The 14,839-nt window shown below is 45.8% G+C and overlaps 1 protein-coding gene across 1 annotated transcript; it reads right to left on the reverse strand.

Moving 5' to 3' along the window:
- Positions 1 to 325: 325 nt before the first annotated feature.
- amdhd2 (amidohydrolase domain containing 2) lies at positions 326 to 6,802 on the reverse strand. The gene is made up of 12 exons (XM_031753055.2): positions 6,497 to 6,802; positions 5,814 to 5,967; positions 5,393 to 5,529; positions 4,922 to 5,061; positions 4,437 to 4,491; positions 4,053 to 4,265; positions 3,269 to 3,357; positions 3,021 to 3,165; positions 2,713 to 2,820; positions 2,499 to 2,567; positions 2,242 to 2,343; positions 326 to 1,528 (listed from the first exon to the last, which is right to left on the reverse strand). The coding sequence occupies exons 2-12, from the start codon at positions 5,894 to 5,896 to the stop codon at positions 1,449 to 1,451; spliced, it is 1,221 nt and encodes a 406-aa protein (XP_031608915.1). The 5' UTR covers positions 5,897 to 5,967; positions 6,497 to 6,802; the 3' UTR covers positions 326 to 1,448.
- Between the last annotated feature and the right edge of the window lie 8,037 nt (positions 6,803 to 14,839).

Raw genomic sequence — 14,839 nt, forward strand, 5'->3', positions numbered from 1 at the left:
TCACGTCACACTGTGATCATCCAAACTAAACACGCGGCATGAAAACATTTAAATAAAAATAAAACTGGAATCAAAGGAAAAATTACGTTTGTTAAGACTTTGTCTTAAACACTTCCCCTGAAAAATTTCACCAATATTAGAATTTTAAAAAACTATAAGATGGAAGATTACGTCTGTCATCACTCTGTTTCCTTGTGTGCCTGTTTGTATTTATCTGTGATGTTTAGTGTCTTTCAGTATTTTTACTTTCACTAACTGAAACCAGGACTTTTACTTTATAAAGAGTGTCTGAAAGTGTACACACACAAACACACACACACAAACACACACTGGTACTTTTACTCCAAAGGACATCGTGTCTGTTTGAGACTACATACTGTGTCAGTATTAAACCGGACCCGTTCTCCTTTCCCCGTCGTATCCCTCCTGTTTCTGTGGTGGATTTTCAGATTGAATATGTCCAGTGTTTCTAATTGTGAGCTCAGTGTGTGAGCGAGCCAAAGCTCAGGCTCACACTGCTGTAAACACTCAGTTTATTACAGTTTTTGTACTCTCAGATCTGTCTGATGTCACAAAGGTCATGGTTAAAGCGAGCACAGCCACAGCTCTTTCCCCAATAAAGCCAACATCTGTCGATCTGTCTAATATTTGACGACAATCAGATTCATTTCCAGGTTTTTCTCCTTCTGTTCAGATCAGGAAAGAGAAACGAGGGTTACCCTCGTCGACACCTGAGGGGTAAAGAGTTAAAGGTTCTCGCTGTCCTGTAACTATAACATTCACCACCAGGGGGCAGCATTTTACCAGTGAGAGCGATTCATGAAATAGTTTCCTGGGCACGAGTTTACCACCCTTACTTTTGAGTTCCTGAACAGCCTGTCACCAGGTCGGTCTCACACGGACAGTTATGAGTCCACGATGTGACTATTTCTTCTTTTAAAGGCTGAAAACGTTCAAACCAGAGACCACAGCTGGCCTGGCTGTTCCAACTCAGGACCTTTTCACTATGAGACAATAATGCTAACATCTGCTCCACACCAGCAGCAGTCTGTCCACACTCGGTTGATGGTGTCCGTAAAATTTGAAACAAACAAAGAAAAAGAGAAGTTTACAGAAACTGAGGGTGTGCAGTGACCTTCACCGTGACCCCTGACCCTACAGAGGTCATACAGCTGCTTTAACACAACATCAGACTTTCAGCAACACACGATCAATGAGCACGCTGACTTTCAGGGTAATAAACAGAAATCTTTGGTAGTTTGAAAGGCAGGAAATCATTTTCCACATCTAACAGTAAAGCACATCATCTGACATTTAATAAACTAATAGTGCAGTAATATTTCACTCTGGTCCAGTTTTCCTGCAGCGCCTGGTGCACTCAGTCAGTCCATTAAAACCATGTCGATCATGTACAAAGGCACAGGCGGTCCAGTTTCCTTCTTCATCTCCTACTGTCCTTTTCTCCAAACCTCCTCTCCAGAGATATAGGTGGCTTTGACGTTGAGGCCCTCATCGAGCAGAACGAGGTCTGTAAAAAAATAGTGCAGAGTGTAAGAAACACAGGAAGCAGCGCTGCTGAGAGAAAAGAATCAGAAGGATGGTGTTATAGAGGGATCATTGCAAAGACGGTGGAAAAGTCGGAGTTCTGTCAGTCGGAGACGGTTTCCTCCTGAACATCTGGAGGAACGTCAATGCTTTGAAGGATCAGTTAAACTGTAAATCTCACAAATTCAGGCTGAATCCAGCTGCTGGCCTCATTAAAGGAAAACACATGAACTCCAGGAAAGGTCAGAGAGAGGCGGCGCGATCCCGGAGAACCTCACGGCTACAGCCGTTAAACTTTAATCCAACGTCGTTGACCTTTGAAGCGCTGCACAACTGACAAATGTGCATGATGGAGGCTAAATATTCACTCACCATTCATGTGGGTTATTTTATTTACTCTTATTAAAACTTTTATTGTAAATCTGAAACAGAGCGAGTTCGAAGTTCTCGAAGCGGTTTGGCTGTAAACGTTTTTATTTCTGCTGTAAAGTTTAACATGGGAGTCTATGGAGACTGGCTCCCTGCTGGAGCCTCTGCTGGACACTAGAGGAACTGCAGGCTTTGGTCAACTGTTATACAGCCCCCCCATGAAAAAAAGTCCATATTTACATCCAAGAAAACGCTGAGGACACAAAGGAGGAACTACAGCAGCTCTAACAGCAGGGATGCAGAAATAAAGGTGCAGTCGGCTCTGACCTGCGTCGGAGCCGTAGTCCAGCTTTCCCTTTTTGTGGCTGATTCCCAGAAGCTGAGCCGGATGCAGGGAGGCAGCTTCCAGAGCCTCCTGTACACTGCAGCCTGGAGGACAGAACAGGAAGTGAAGAGCAATGATGATCTGACCTGCATCGCCACAGCAACCAGGTCTCACCTGCTGGAGTTTACACGAGGCAGCGCGTCACTGCTCATTATGATTCTACTTCCTGCTTTTAGTCATTAAAGTAACACAAACTGACCTGAGGCCTGCTTGAAGTGGCGCACACACATGTCCATTGTGGCGATACTGCCGCTCAAAGTCTTGGTGCCTGAACACAGAGTGAAGTTAGAGAGTTTTACACATGAAACCGTGGTAAGCACGATTTATTTTACTTTTCAGATCTCTGGTTCTAGTTATGCATCGCTCAGGAAATCACAGGCCTGTGAGATAATAACATCTGAAGAACATCAGACCTGCCACGTAAGCGTGGAGACCCTGGATCTCAATGACCTGCTGGCCCAGAGTGTGACGGCCGGGAGGAAGACCCATCGCGGTGATAGCGTCCGTCACCAGCACCAGACCTGAAAGTATGAAACACACAAGTCACGGGAAAGTCCAAAATCCATCTACTCCCAGAATGATGCCACATGTTTAAACACATTCGTGGAGCTTTACCAACCTCCTGAAACCAAAATAAGAACATTCTGATACATTTAGGAATATATTTGTCGAGATTTTCGTGCTTTTGGCTGCTGATCTGAAATAGAAACCTCGGTCAGACCTGACGGGTGAGCTCTGTGAGCGATGCGCAGGGCTGCAGGGTTGGTGTGGATGCCATCAGCTATCATGCCGTAGTAAACCGTCCTGCCTGCGGGGATCCTGTCGCTGGTCAGCAGACCCACTATACCCGGGTCACGATGGTGGAACTGGACCACAGCAAACACAGAAGGATTACTGAGAGCGTAAAACCGACCGGGCTGAACAGAAACTGACTCAGAGTCTCAGAGACGAGCAGCAGCTGGGACTCACAGGCAGCATGGCGTTGAACAGGTGAGTGATGAAGGTCGCGCCGTGCTGCACCGCCTCCTCGGCCTGCGACAGGTCGGCCGCTGAGTGACCTGCAAGAACCAGTCGAGCAAACTTTGTTCACATCAGCGCTGTCAGACGGATTACAGCAGCTCCAGGTCCTCTACAGAGGACTGACCTGCCCACGCTGACACCGCACACACCACACAAAACACTCAGGACTGAACCAGAACATGATTCAACAGAAACAGGAAATAAAATGAAATCAGTAAATCAATCATTAAAATAAAAAATACAACCACACAAGAAAAGTGTACAAGTAAATAAGGATTGAATAATAGTATGAAAATGAAAAAAGGATAATAAATTTTTTTTTTAGAAAGTTATCTTAAAAGAAAATCTATGAAATAAAAGCAAATTTAAAATAAATAATGCAAACAATATAAAACAACTAAAAATGAAAATAAATAAAATAATAAATTAAAAATGTGATTATTTTTTATTTTAAAAAACTCAAAAGAATAATAAATGTTTAATGAAAATAAAAATAATCTAAAATAAATAAAATCATATTTAAAAAAAATACAAGGATGCAAAAAAAGACAAATTAAGAAATAAAATTTCAAATATTACAAAAACAGAGAAAAAATAATGTAAATGGTGTAAATAAATAAATAAAAACAAAGTGAAAATGAAACCAGTGAAGCAGAGACGGTTTAGTGTTTTATTATTTACATCACGATTAAGCTTTGCTGTATAATCGTTGCCGTGACTACACAATGCTCACCTAAGGACACAGTGATGCCCCTCCGGCTCAGCTCCCTCACCACCGATTGGCTGCCGGGCAGCTCAGGAGCCAGCGTCACTATGGCAACATCGTCCAGGCTGCCGTAGACCTCCATCAGGTCCTCGAGGCCTCCGGACTTGAAGGTGCGGAGGTATTTCTCTGGGTGGGCCCCTTTCTTCTCTGCGCTGATGAACGGACCCTCCAGGTGAAAACCTGAACAGGGAAGTTTACAGGAAGTGAAACAGACGCCATTTTCAGCCATGGTTGGCGCCCGTGTACCGCAGCAGTGTGATCGTTTACGTACCAACATGTCTGCAGCTTCTGATCAATGAGGATAAACAAAGAATACAACAAAATTCACCTACAGCATCTGTAAAACCTCACCGAGAACTCCGGCTCCATGTGGTCCTCCATCATGAACTTTGACCTGAGGCAGAACCTGGAACACACATTTTGATGATGCTGTTTACACGTAGAAGCTTCACGTCACCGATCGTTAACGTCCTGACGTGTACATGCACAGCGCGTTCAGGGAGGTGCACAACTCACACCGGCCTTCATTTCACCCCCTTCAGGTGCACCTCTGGACCTTCCAGTGCTGCTGCCTCCAACCCCAGCCTCCAGTTTTAGTTTAACTCTCGGTGCTCTCCCTGCTCCATCCTGAGTCTGTCCTGGTTGTTTCCAGGGTTCGTTTTAGGTGGCGGGTGGAGGCGGTGCAGCAGCACCTTCCAGTGAAGGAACTGAAAGCAGCAGCTGGCCTGGAAGAAGCTGTCCAGAGATGCTCCAGAAGATGACTTTGAAGGAGACAGTAGGAACCCCTGAACATGCGAGCGTGTCTAAACTTGAACTGATAAAAATGAAACAGTGACCTTGTGGTAAACTTCGGGAGGGGAGGTGACCAGAGTCGGGCAGAAGGACGTCACGCCGTGCTCGAGGATCTTTTTGGCAACAAACGAAACTCCATCACTGACGTCCTCAGACGCTTGCGAGAAGTCGATGCCGTAACCTCCTGCAGCAGGAAGACGAGCCGTTACTCTCCTCGGGATAAACTAGCCCCGCCCCCTCAGCAGCAACAACGCTCTCCGTGACTCCAACACATACAGCGCTTATAAACTGCAGCGTCAGCTCAGATCCCACTGACACCACCTTCAGCTCCAGAGACTATGATGAACATTAAGAAGAGTTTGAAGCTCACAGATTCATTTTTACAGTTCTATCATCTTTGTTTCGTGCTCAGGTTCCAGCACGCCATCTGAATGTCTGACCAGGTATCAAAGTTACTGCAGCACCGCAGCTTCTGAAACACATGCAAAAGTGTGTGTCTGTGGGTGTGTGTGTACCGTTGATCTGGACGTCTATGAAGCCCGGCGCGATGATGCTGCCCTCACAGTCCACACGTTTGTCAGCGTATCCCTGTTCATCGAAGAACAGCTTCTCTGGGTCTAAAATCCTCCCCTCACGCACCCACAGGTCCTCTCTGCACACACACACACCTGGGTCATGACACACTGGTCCATGGTACAGCATACATCATTAATAACTTTAACAATCAATAACTGGACACACAAGTTTGAATTTATTTTGGATTTTTCTGAGCTGCAAAGGCTCAAAACCTATACCTGGCTCTCCGAGTATCTCCGAGTATACTCCTGTCAGGAGCTCTGAGCGCTCCTCTCAGCAGAATAGTTGGATTGAAGCTGGCGGGCTTCCTGGCTCACACCGGCTCTTTTTGCAGTGCTGTTTAGTGTGTGTGTGTCGTACCTCTGCAGCTCGTTGTCCCTCAGGATCCTGCAGTTGATGAACTGAGTGATGGGAGCGTCTGACACCGATTTGTTGGACGGCATGCTTTTGGTTTTGTGTCCTCTCAGCAGGCGAACGCGGACACTGCAAACACCGCCCGCTCAGCTACAGACGACTGGGAAACACAGCAGAACAAATCAAACCGTTTCCTGTCACAAATCTCTCGATGTTCATGTTAAACACGACCACAGCTTCTTACAGTGCGCACTTGTCCCTGTTTATCAGTTTCCCCCTAATACAGGCAACAATTTACAAGAAGCAACCAGTTAAAGGAGGATTATTATGAACTGTGAATCATGCAAAGCTGCTCTAGTCGAGTCCAGCATGACAGGAATTAAGAGCAGGACATGCTTCAAGCTTGCGATGGAAACCCAAAGTGTGAGACAAGCAGAAGTGAAGTTTGTAACATGCAGGTGAGGTGAGGCGGAGCCGCAGGGTTTAATGAGGGTCTGATCTTATTGCTGTGGGTGCAGCCGCTGACTTTGACCTCTGATCTTTTTTATGGTCTCGGTGAAACATCCTGAGATAAGCCAAACTATTCTTATCTGCCTGTTGTAGTCAGCTCCCCTGACTCTACCCCGACTCTGCTTTCCGCCAAACTCCACTCACGAAACGCTGAATTTAACTTTCTCCTCTTTACCTACCTTGACACACAAAGTGGTGAAAACCCAGAAACACGTCTCCGCCTCAGTGTCCACTCGGCCTCCGTCAAACCCTCAGTGGCACTCGTGTTTCAGCACAAGCTGATCTATTCCAGCTGCCACCGACACAGAACCGGAAACTAAAACTGCGTTTTTCTCACGGAGTTCTGCAGCTCCTCCACCCGCGGTGCCTCCACCTGCCCTGCAGCTGTGATCCAGCGGCGCTATAAGGTGTGTGATCGCGCTGGTGCTCAGAGGAGCCGAGCAGAGCCAGAGGAAGAGGATCGAGTCATGTGACCGAGGCAGGTCAGCTGATCAAAACAACAGGACGAGAGCAGCTGCGGTTTGCTGACACATGCCAAAGTTTTCCACGGTCAGCACAGAAGAACAAGTTTCACGAGTTTATAATCACGAAAAGCTTCAATTCGTTTAAAACATCTTTACATGTTAGAGGTGACAAAGCGCGTTTATTCTCAGAGGGTTTACAGGAACAATGGAGCCATGTTTCCTTTAATGACTGCAGGAAAAAACAAAATGCAAAATATTTACTATTCACACTCTTCGGACACTTTATTAGGTACACCTTGCATGTGCCAGGGTCGTCCCAGGCTGGCTCGGTTAAAGTGTCGCAAACGAGTTGGTCTCTGCTGTGAATGATTTCACGTCATTTTGAGGCAGGAACAACATTCAGGGTGGATTCGATTCAACGGGGCTTCTAACTAATAAACTTCATTTATTGAACTAAAAATTCAGTGACGTTAAAGATTCGTATTCCAGCAGAGATGTGGCCGAGAGGGCAGCAGAAACTGAGCCAGTACAGAACTGTCACATTTCTTTAAGCAGTGGATCGATTATACTGAGAACACTGAGTCATAAAGATCAAGTCTTTATTTGAATACAAGCCCCTCATAATTCCCGCTGACTGCAGGATATTTACAATACAAAGAAATGGCTTTACGTCACTTCCTAACATGCCCAGCAGAGGGCGCTGGGACACAGCGTGCAGCTCCTCCTCAGCACAAACCTCACCGGCTCTGTGTGAGCCGTTCTTCCTCTGACGTCACCGTGTCACAACCAAAAGTAAAATATTTAAAAGCGTCTCTTATGTTGTACAATTTCATTGCCTTTAACTCAGAGAGACTGTCAGGATGTTTCTGAGCACACTCGGTGACACAGTGTCAGACTGTGAAACAGTCACAAACACACCTGCGTGTTTGTCTTTACTTCACACACACACAAACAAACAGATCTGAGAAAAGCTGCACGAACACACAACGTCTAACACAGTGATCACATATACATACACACTCTACAACCCCACACATCGACACACTCACACTGTGGAACCTTCACATTCACACCCACTCATACACACTCCAGACAAAAAAAAGACGATGATGTCACACGTTCACCATGACTTAATGTCATCCCAGAGATTCTCACGAGGTGAAGGTCGAACTGAGTGGTGACCGATCCACGCTCCCTGACCCACTCCTTTGCGGTCCGAGCCCGATGAATCCCGGCGGTGTCATACTGAGATATTCCCGCAACATCGGGAAGGAAAAAGAATCCATACCTGCTCCGTCAGTACATTCAGGGTCAGCTGACCTCTGACCTCTGATCGAGTGGAAGGACACTGGTTGGTGATGAAGGGTGAAAAATGATGGATTTGACTCGTCTGCTTTCTCAGGATCCTTTTTCTGTTTTTTACTCGATGATGAAAGTTGTGAAATTCTGCAGGTTTTAACATGTTAGAGCGATCCTTCGTTTCATTCATGGACTGAAATGAGAAGGACGATTTTGCAACAATGCTCTGAGTTAAAATGAATTCAACAGAAGAAACAGGAAAGGTAAGAATTAGACTGACGGATGAGCTCAGCTCAGAAGTGAAAATACACACATGACAGCGATCAGCTGACAAAGCAAACATCTGAGAGCAGAATTAGGCTCTCACTAAAAACCTGCAGTGCATCCATCTTTTATATACAGTCTGCATGTAGCTCAGCGTCACATCCACTTTGCAGATGTTTGGTGTGTGCTGGTGTTTGGGCCACATCTGTCCACAGTCGTAAGTGAGGCCTGACTGTGTGAGCGTTCACTCCACCAGGATGTGCCACCCCCGCCCCCGCCGTCAGAGCAGCGGCCCCCTCCTCATTCCTGAAAGTCAACAATAAACCACGTTTCCAGTAAGCCAGATACCTCCCCTCGTCCTGCTCATCCCCATGGAGACCACTACGAGAATCTGCAGGCCTGTGTCCTCTGGCCAAACCGGGCCACCCACGAGGAGCCACAGATCCTATATTTTACCACCAATATGGATCAAAATGTAGCCGTGCTCTCCGTGTAAACGCTCGGCTCTGTTTGCTCGGAGAGAGGACTTGGCAGCAGCGCTCGTGGATATTTGATTGGCTCAAACAGAGAAAAAAAAGCCCAGAAGAAGCCCTCAGAGGTGGCCGCGTCCTGTGTTTTACAGCCTCCAGTCTTTTGTGAGCCGTGACGTCAGCGTTCCCGTCTGAGTGACACAGTAGCTTTGTTTTGGAGTCTCCACATCTCATTCATGGCCGCTTAACTCCCGAGTCCGAGGGCTGTGTGGCGGCCTTTCACCATCCCTAATTCCTTAATCCTCTGGTTTTTAAGGAACTGAAGAAAATCAGCCATTTGTGTTCTGCTTTATGTGAATTGTTGACTTGCAAAACACGCCCTGAGGACGCCGAGTGACTAAAACACAGAGGGGGGAAAGAGTGCCAAGCAAGGTCACGGCGAAAGGTCGGCGGCGCTGCTCACGTGTGGGTGGCGCAGAGGAGCAGAACAAAGGACGGTGCAGCAGAAGATGGGAACTAAAAGATGAGGAACCAGCGTTTAGTCCGAGTGCAAACACAGCTCAGACTAAATGTGAACACAGAGTACTGTGAAAGTTTCCAAACACAGTTTTAAATAACTTCATGCTTCTTCTTCTCCTCATAGTTTTATATCCACAAAGAAGATTAAAATAATGTGGGAAAAACACAGTTAGTTGATTCAATTATGACTAAAACTACATAAAGATGAACACAGATGTAAGATTGTTTGTAAGCAGTGAAACGTCTCTGTGACGTTTCTTTGCACCGTCCTCTTCTGATGTGATTCATAGTAACACAAACACAATAAAAACACACTGAAGGTCCAAAAGTCTGAGAGGATGTTGAACATCTGTCATATTTAATAAGGAATCTGTTAAATCTGTTCTGTGTGAAAAATCAAGACTAACATACTCCGACGTGTTTATTTATCTGTGGGTGAAAAACTGAGCGAAGCTGATAAAAACTAATCGTCACATCATTGAACTTCACATCAGAAAATGTGAAGTCCTGACCGCCTCTGCTTGTCCGGAGCTTCGTAAACAGCTGGACGTCGTGGATCAGGGTGTCTGCTGAATGAGAGCTAATGACCACAGCTTATGCAGGTCAGTGCCGGATGATCTGACGGAGTGAGAGGCTGGGCGACGTCAGGTGTTGTGTCTTTGTTTGCTAATGGATTCTAACTTTTCCCAACAACCCTCGAAGTGTGTTTGCGGACGATACGGCGCTCTCAGGAGGTCCATTTTTCAGGCATCTAGCTTTGAGTGATCACTGAGTATCACTGTGCTTCAACCTGTTGCTTCAGTGCTTTAAACTGTAATATTATGATTGTTATTACAGGAAAATCAGAGGCAGGAACCTCAGAGGCTTAAAAATGAGGCCCAAACCTGCAGTTCCTCTGATGTCCAGCAGAGGCAGCAGTGAGTCAGTCCCCATAGACTCCCATGTTAAAACTTTACAGCAGAAATAAACATGTTTACAGCCTGATCATGTTTGCATCATTAGGGGCGTGGCCTCTGTGACTGACAGGTGGATGGTGACACAGGTAGCTGTAGCTGCTAGCTTCACCTAAACTGGACCTCTAGACTGCGTTTGTGCTGTTGGAGCCTTTGGAGCCTTATTAATGACATCATGTGACCAATAATATGTCTGCTGTGAGGTTATTGTAGCAACAGACCGTACAGGAAGGCGGAGCTCTGGGTTTGTGAGTGATGTTCAAGGATTTTTGGTCATTTCTGGCTACAAAAACCCAACATGCAACATAATTAAAAAGACATTTAAAATAATAAACTTAGCATAAATAGCAAAAAATAAAATAGTATAAAATGATAATTAGAATTAAATTTAAAACAATAAAATGAGCACATTAGATTAAAACAATAAAATCAGGGTCATACAGTGTCATATGCCAAGGACTAAAAATGGGTTTTAAGATGTGTTTTAAAAGTGGACAGTGAAGGGGCCTCTCTAACGTCCTGGGAAAGATTGTTCCACAGATTAGGAGCAGCAACAGAGAAGGCCCCGCCCCCTCTGAGCTTCCTCTTGGACCTGGGTACCTCCAGGAGCAGCTTGTCAGCTGACCTGAGAAACCTGGGAGGTGAGTAAGGATGCAGAAGCTCAGAGAGGTAAGGTGGGGCAAGACTGTTTAAACATTTAAAAACAAACATTAGAATTTTAAAATGAACTCTAAGACATACAGGCAGCCAATGGAGTGAAGCCAGGATGAGAGTTATCTGCTCTCTTTTATGAGTTCTGGTTAAAAGTCGTGCAGCAGCATTTTGGACCAGCTGCAGACGAGAGAGAAGATGCTGACTAACTCCAAAATACAGAGCATTACAGTAATCCAAACGAGATGAAATAAAAGCATGGATTACTGTTTCAAGATGCGGCCTGGATAAAATAGGTCTTACCTTTGCCGAGCGCCTTAAATGATAAAAACTGGACTTGACAATTGCCCTAATTTGAGTGTCCAATTTAAAATCACTGTCCATCTTAAAACCCAGGTTTTTAACAACAGATTTAAAATACTCTGCCAGGGGTCCCAAATCAATAGTGGATCGGTCACAAGGTCCACTAGGACCAAACACAATCAACTCTGTTTTGCTTGAATTGCATCTTAGAAAGTTTAGGGACATCCGAGATTTAATGTCTTCTAGACATGCAAGAAGTGATTTAATAGAGAAGGCATCTTTCTGCTTCAGAGGCAGATAAACCTGACAGTCATCAGCATAACAGTGGAAGGATATTCCATGCCTTCTGAGGATGCTTCCCAGGGGCTGTAAATATAATGAAAAAAGCAGAGGCCCTAAAATTGAGCCCTAAAAAGGGCCCATACCCTGCAAAGTTAAGACTAAAAGTTCTGTCACAAAGATAAGACCTAAACCAATTCAAAGCAATACTATGAATGCCTGCAAGATGGTGCAAGCGAGACAGTAAAATGTTGTGGTCTACAGTGTCAAAGGCAGCTGTTAGGTCAAGGAGGACAAGAACAACATGATTACAGGTAAGGAAGATATCATTAAGAGTGCTGACTCAGTGCTATGAAGGTTTTTTAAAAACCTGACTGGAAGACCTCTAAGATACCGTTCTCATTTAAAAATCCATTAATTGGCAACATACAATTTCGTCTAAGATTTTAGACAAGACAGCTTGGAGATTGGCCTGTAGTTAGCCAATACAGTGTGGTCCAGGACAGGTTTGTCTGTAATAATCACATTTTCTTCTTTTCTTTCTTCTTTTTTCTTTTTTTCTTTTTTTTTTTTATTAGTTTCTTATTTTATTTTGAAGTTTGCAAAATGAAATCACAAGTTATTTAAATTATTTCAGTGTTTTCACATCTTTTATTTTCAGATTCTTCATTTGGAGTTCCAGATCAGTTTCTTAATTCAGGATTTGTGTGAAAACACACCATCAGACTTTTGTGAAGGTGTAAGAATATATTGTGTTATTTCTGCAGTTGTTTGTATTTTCAGGTAAATTCATTCACTAACAGATTACTTGGTCTTGTTTTTAGACTGACAGATGCCTGGAATAGGATTTTTGGGGTATTTAATGTTGGAACAGCATCAGTTTGAACAGTCAGACTTTTTAAAGGCCTGAATACTTGTTTGCCTCCTCTTTCACTGAAGCTGCATTCCTCTGGAAAACTCTGGATGCTTCTCCTCATCAGCAGGTGGTTTACAAGGAGTAAATGTGGGAGGAGGAGGAGGAGGAGTCTTCACTTTTCCCTTTTACTCCCCCCCCGGCCCTCCGTGCTGCTGTCCTGCGTCTGTTTGCATTCCTCTCAGTTAATAAGTGTTTGTCTGATCCCCGGCGGGGGGTGTAAAGATCACCCCACACAAACACAGCAGCCCACCCCACCCCCCACCCCAGCTCACCCAGCTGTAAAGGCGACTTTAACATTACGATAACGGGCAGGCGGCAGCAGACGTGCGGATACATGCTGAACAGATTTGAAGGGGAGGTCCTTACTCCCTCCTGATTGGCTGCAGGCTGGCGGAGGCCTGCGGTGAAACTGTTTAGGAGCTGAACTGTCAGTTTAGCGTTCCTCGAGTCAATCATTCCAGGACCACAGACGTTATTAGATCACATATTAAACCAAACCTGGAACTAAACGTCGCTTGTGGCTTAATTTTGAGAAGATCCGGGAAAGGAGGAAGAAAAAGTCCACAGCCAAGTTAAAGGAAAACTGGATGTTTTTGCTTCCCAACTGTGAGATCTGAGGTCAGCATAACTTCTTCTGACCTCAGATCAGTTTAGGCTGTTAATCAAGTCACAGTGACAGGCACGGTCTTTGTCATCATCTCAAACTGGTTTCTGAAAACATGACGATGAGTTCACTGTACTCAGATCTCAGTCTAACAGAGCAGCTTTGAGATGGAACGGGAGAGTCTCATCGTGGATGCAGATGACACATCTGCAGCAGCTGTGTGATGATGTCACCATGGACCAAAATCTCTGAGGAAATGTTTCCAGCTGGAGGTCAAAGCTGGTTCTAGCAAGGTGTCCAGTGGGTGTACATGTACATGTCTCGTAGTGCTTTGAATAGTGACGCTTTACAGTGTTGGTCCTTCTTCTTCATAGCTTCAAAAACATATTCTAAAAATGTCCTGAAAGGCCAGCTTCGTCCAATGATCTGCATCAGTCAGCGTTTCACTCATCAAATTCTTCAATTCAGTTCAGTTCAGTTTTATTTTATAGTGCCAAATCCCCCTGTGAGCAAGCACAGGCGACAGTAGGAAGGAAAAAGTCCCTTTTAACAGGAAGAAAGCTCCAACAGAGCCATGCACAGGGACGGGCGGCCATCTTTATCCTGTTGGGGATAAATTAATCTAAATAAAAGTAAAGCAGTGATGAAACTGTTCATTGTGACTCCAACCCGGGCCCGTTTCCTCGGTCAGTTCATTAAAGGCAGACGAGCCACATCCAGCATTGTTGCACACAAAACGGTGCTATGACGTAGCTACCAGTGCTGGGGTTTACGCGGTTTTGCTTCATTAACTGAGTACGTGGAGAAACACGAATGAATTAATTGTAGAAATGAGATCAGGTGTAAACGTGTTGTTGCAAAGCCTGGTGTGTGAAAGGATCTTTGAAAGGCTGCAGGCCTGCAAGCGGAGCCAGACCTTTCCTCGGTTTCACAGGACGGTGATGAAGCTTACTGCTGTGTGAAATCAAAGATCAGCCAGCTCCCGTTAAAAAGGTCTGACTGATAGCATCGGGATAAAGAGCTGGATGCTAAAGAGCGCTGCCAGAAACATCCGACTGTGAGCTGTTTGGGAAACATCGTGGAGGGCCGGCCTCTCGCTCTGTCCCACGTCGGCTCTCATCAACTGTGATGCATCCAGAGAAGCCTCTTTGCTGGGGGGGAATGGACGGACTTCAGACCGGTGCAGTAAACCCCGGCTGTGCGAGCAGCGAGGGGGTCCGAGGCTTGGACCGGGCCCGACTGGGGTGTCTGCGGAGGAGACTTTTGTCGCTGTCGTCGCCTCGGCAGCTCACCTATTGAGGGCAGAGTCTAAGATATGCAAAGCAGCAGCGTTTGAAAGCTTTCCCTCTGCTGTGAGGCCAACAAAGAAATAAAGAAATCAAATTAAAGATTGGAAAGCAGCGAGTGAGGAGCGGGAACGAGAGCATCTGTGGTGGATGCTTGTGCAGCGCGCCAAGCTCGATGACTGCTGAGAAATGCAAAAAGAAAGGCGTCATTAAAAGACGGAGCGAGGTGGAGGGAGCGTGCTACGCCCTTGTTTGCCCGGGGTGGTATTTTCTGCTCTCATTGAGGCCGTCCAAGTCCTGCAGCCGGCTTTAGTGAGACTCCCTCCCAGCATTGAGAGGCAGGCCCGGGCATGCCCGGCCAAGGTCAAACTGTAGCCGCCAAGAACACCGCTCTCCCCCCCCCGCCCGCTGCCCGGCTCTGTTTATGTTTGTTTTTCAGTCCGTCCCCCCCGCCTCCACCTCCCCTCTGGCTCCGGACATTTCCACACAGGTATCAGGTGACCCTTCCTCCTGC

Source organism: Oreochromis aureus, linkage group 4 (genome assembly GCF_013358895.1).
Source record: "Oreochromis aureus strain Israel breed Guangdong linkage group 4, ZZ_aureus, whole genome shotgun sequence".
NCBI lineage: Eukaryota > Metazoa > Chordata > Actinopteri > Cichliformes > Cichlidae > Oreochromis > Oreochromis aureus.

Excerpts from the sequence above, each read along its gene's own strand:
- amdhd2 (XM_031753055.2), bottom strand. The coding sequence starts at position 5,896 with ATGCCGTCCAACAAATCGGTGTCAGACGCTCCCATCACTCAGTTCATC. Across the intron at positions 3,358-4,052 it reads GGGCATCACTGTGTCCTTAG|GTCACTCAGCGGCCGACCTG; the intron begins GTGAGCATTGTG and ends TGGTTCTTGCAG. Across the intron at positions 1,529-2,241 it reads GGACTACGGCTCCGACGCAG|ACCTCGTTCTGCTCGATGAG; the intron begins GTCAGAGCCGAC and ends ATTTTTTTACAG.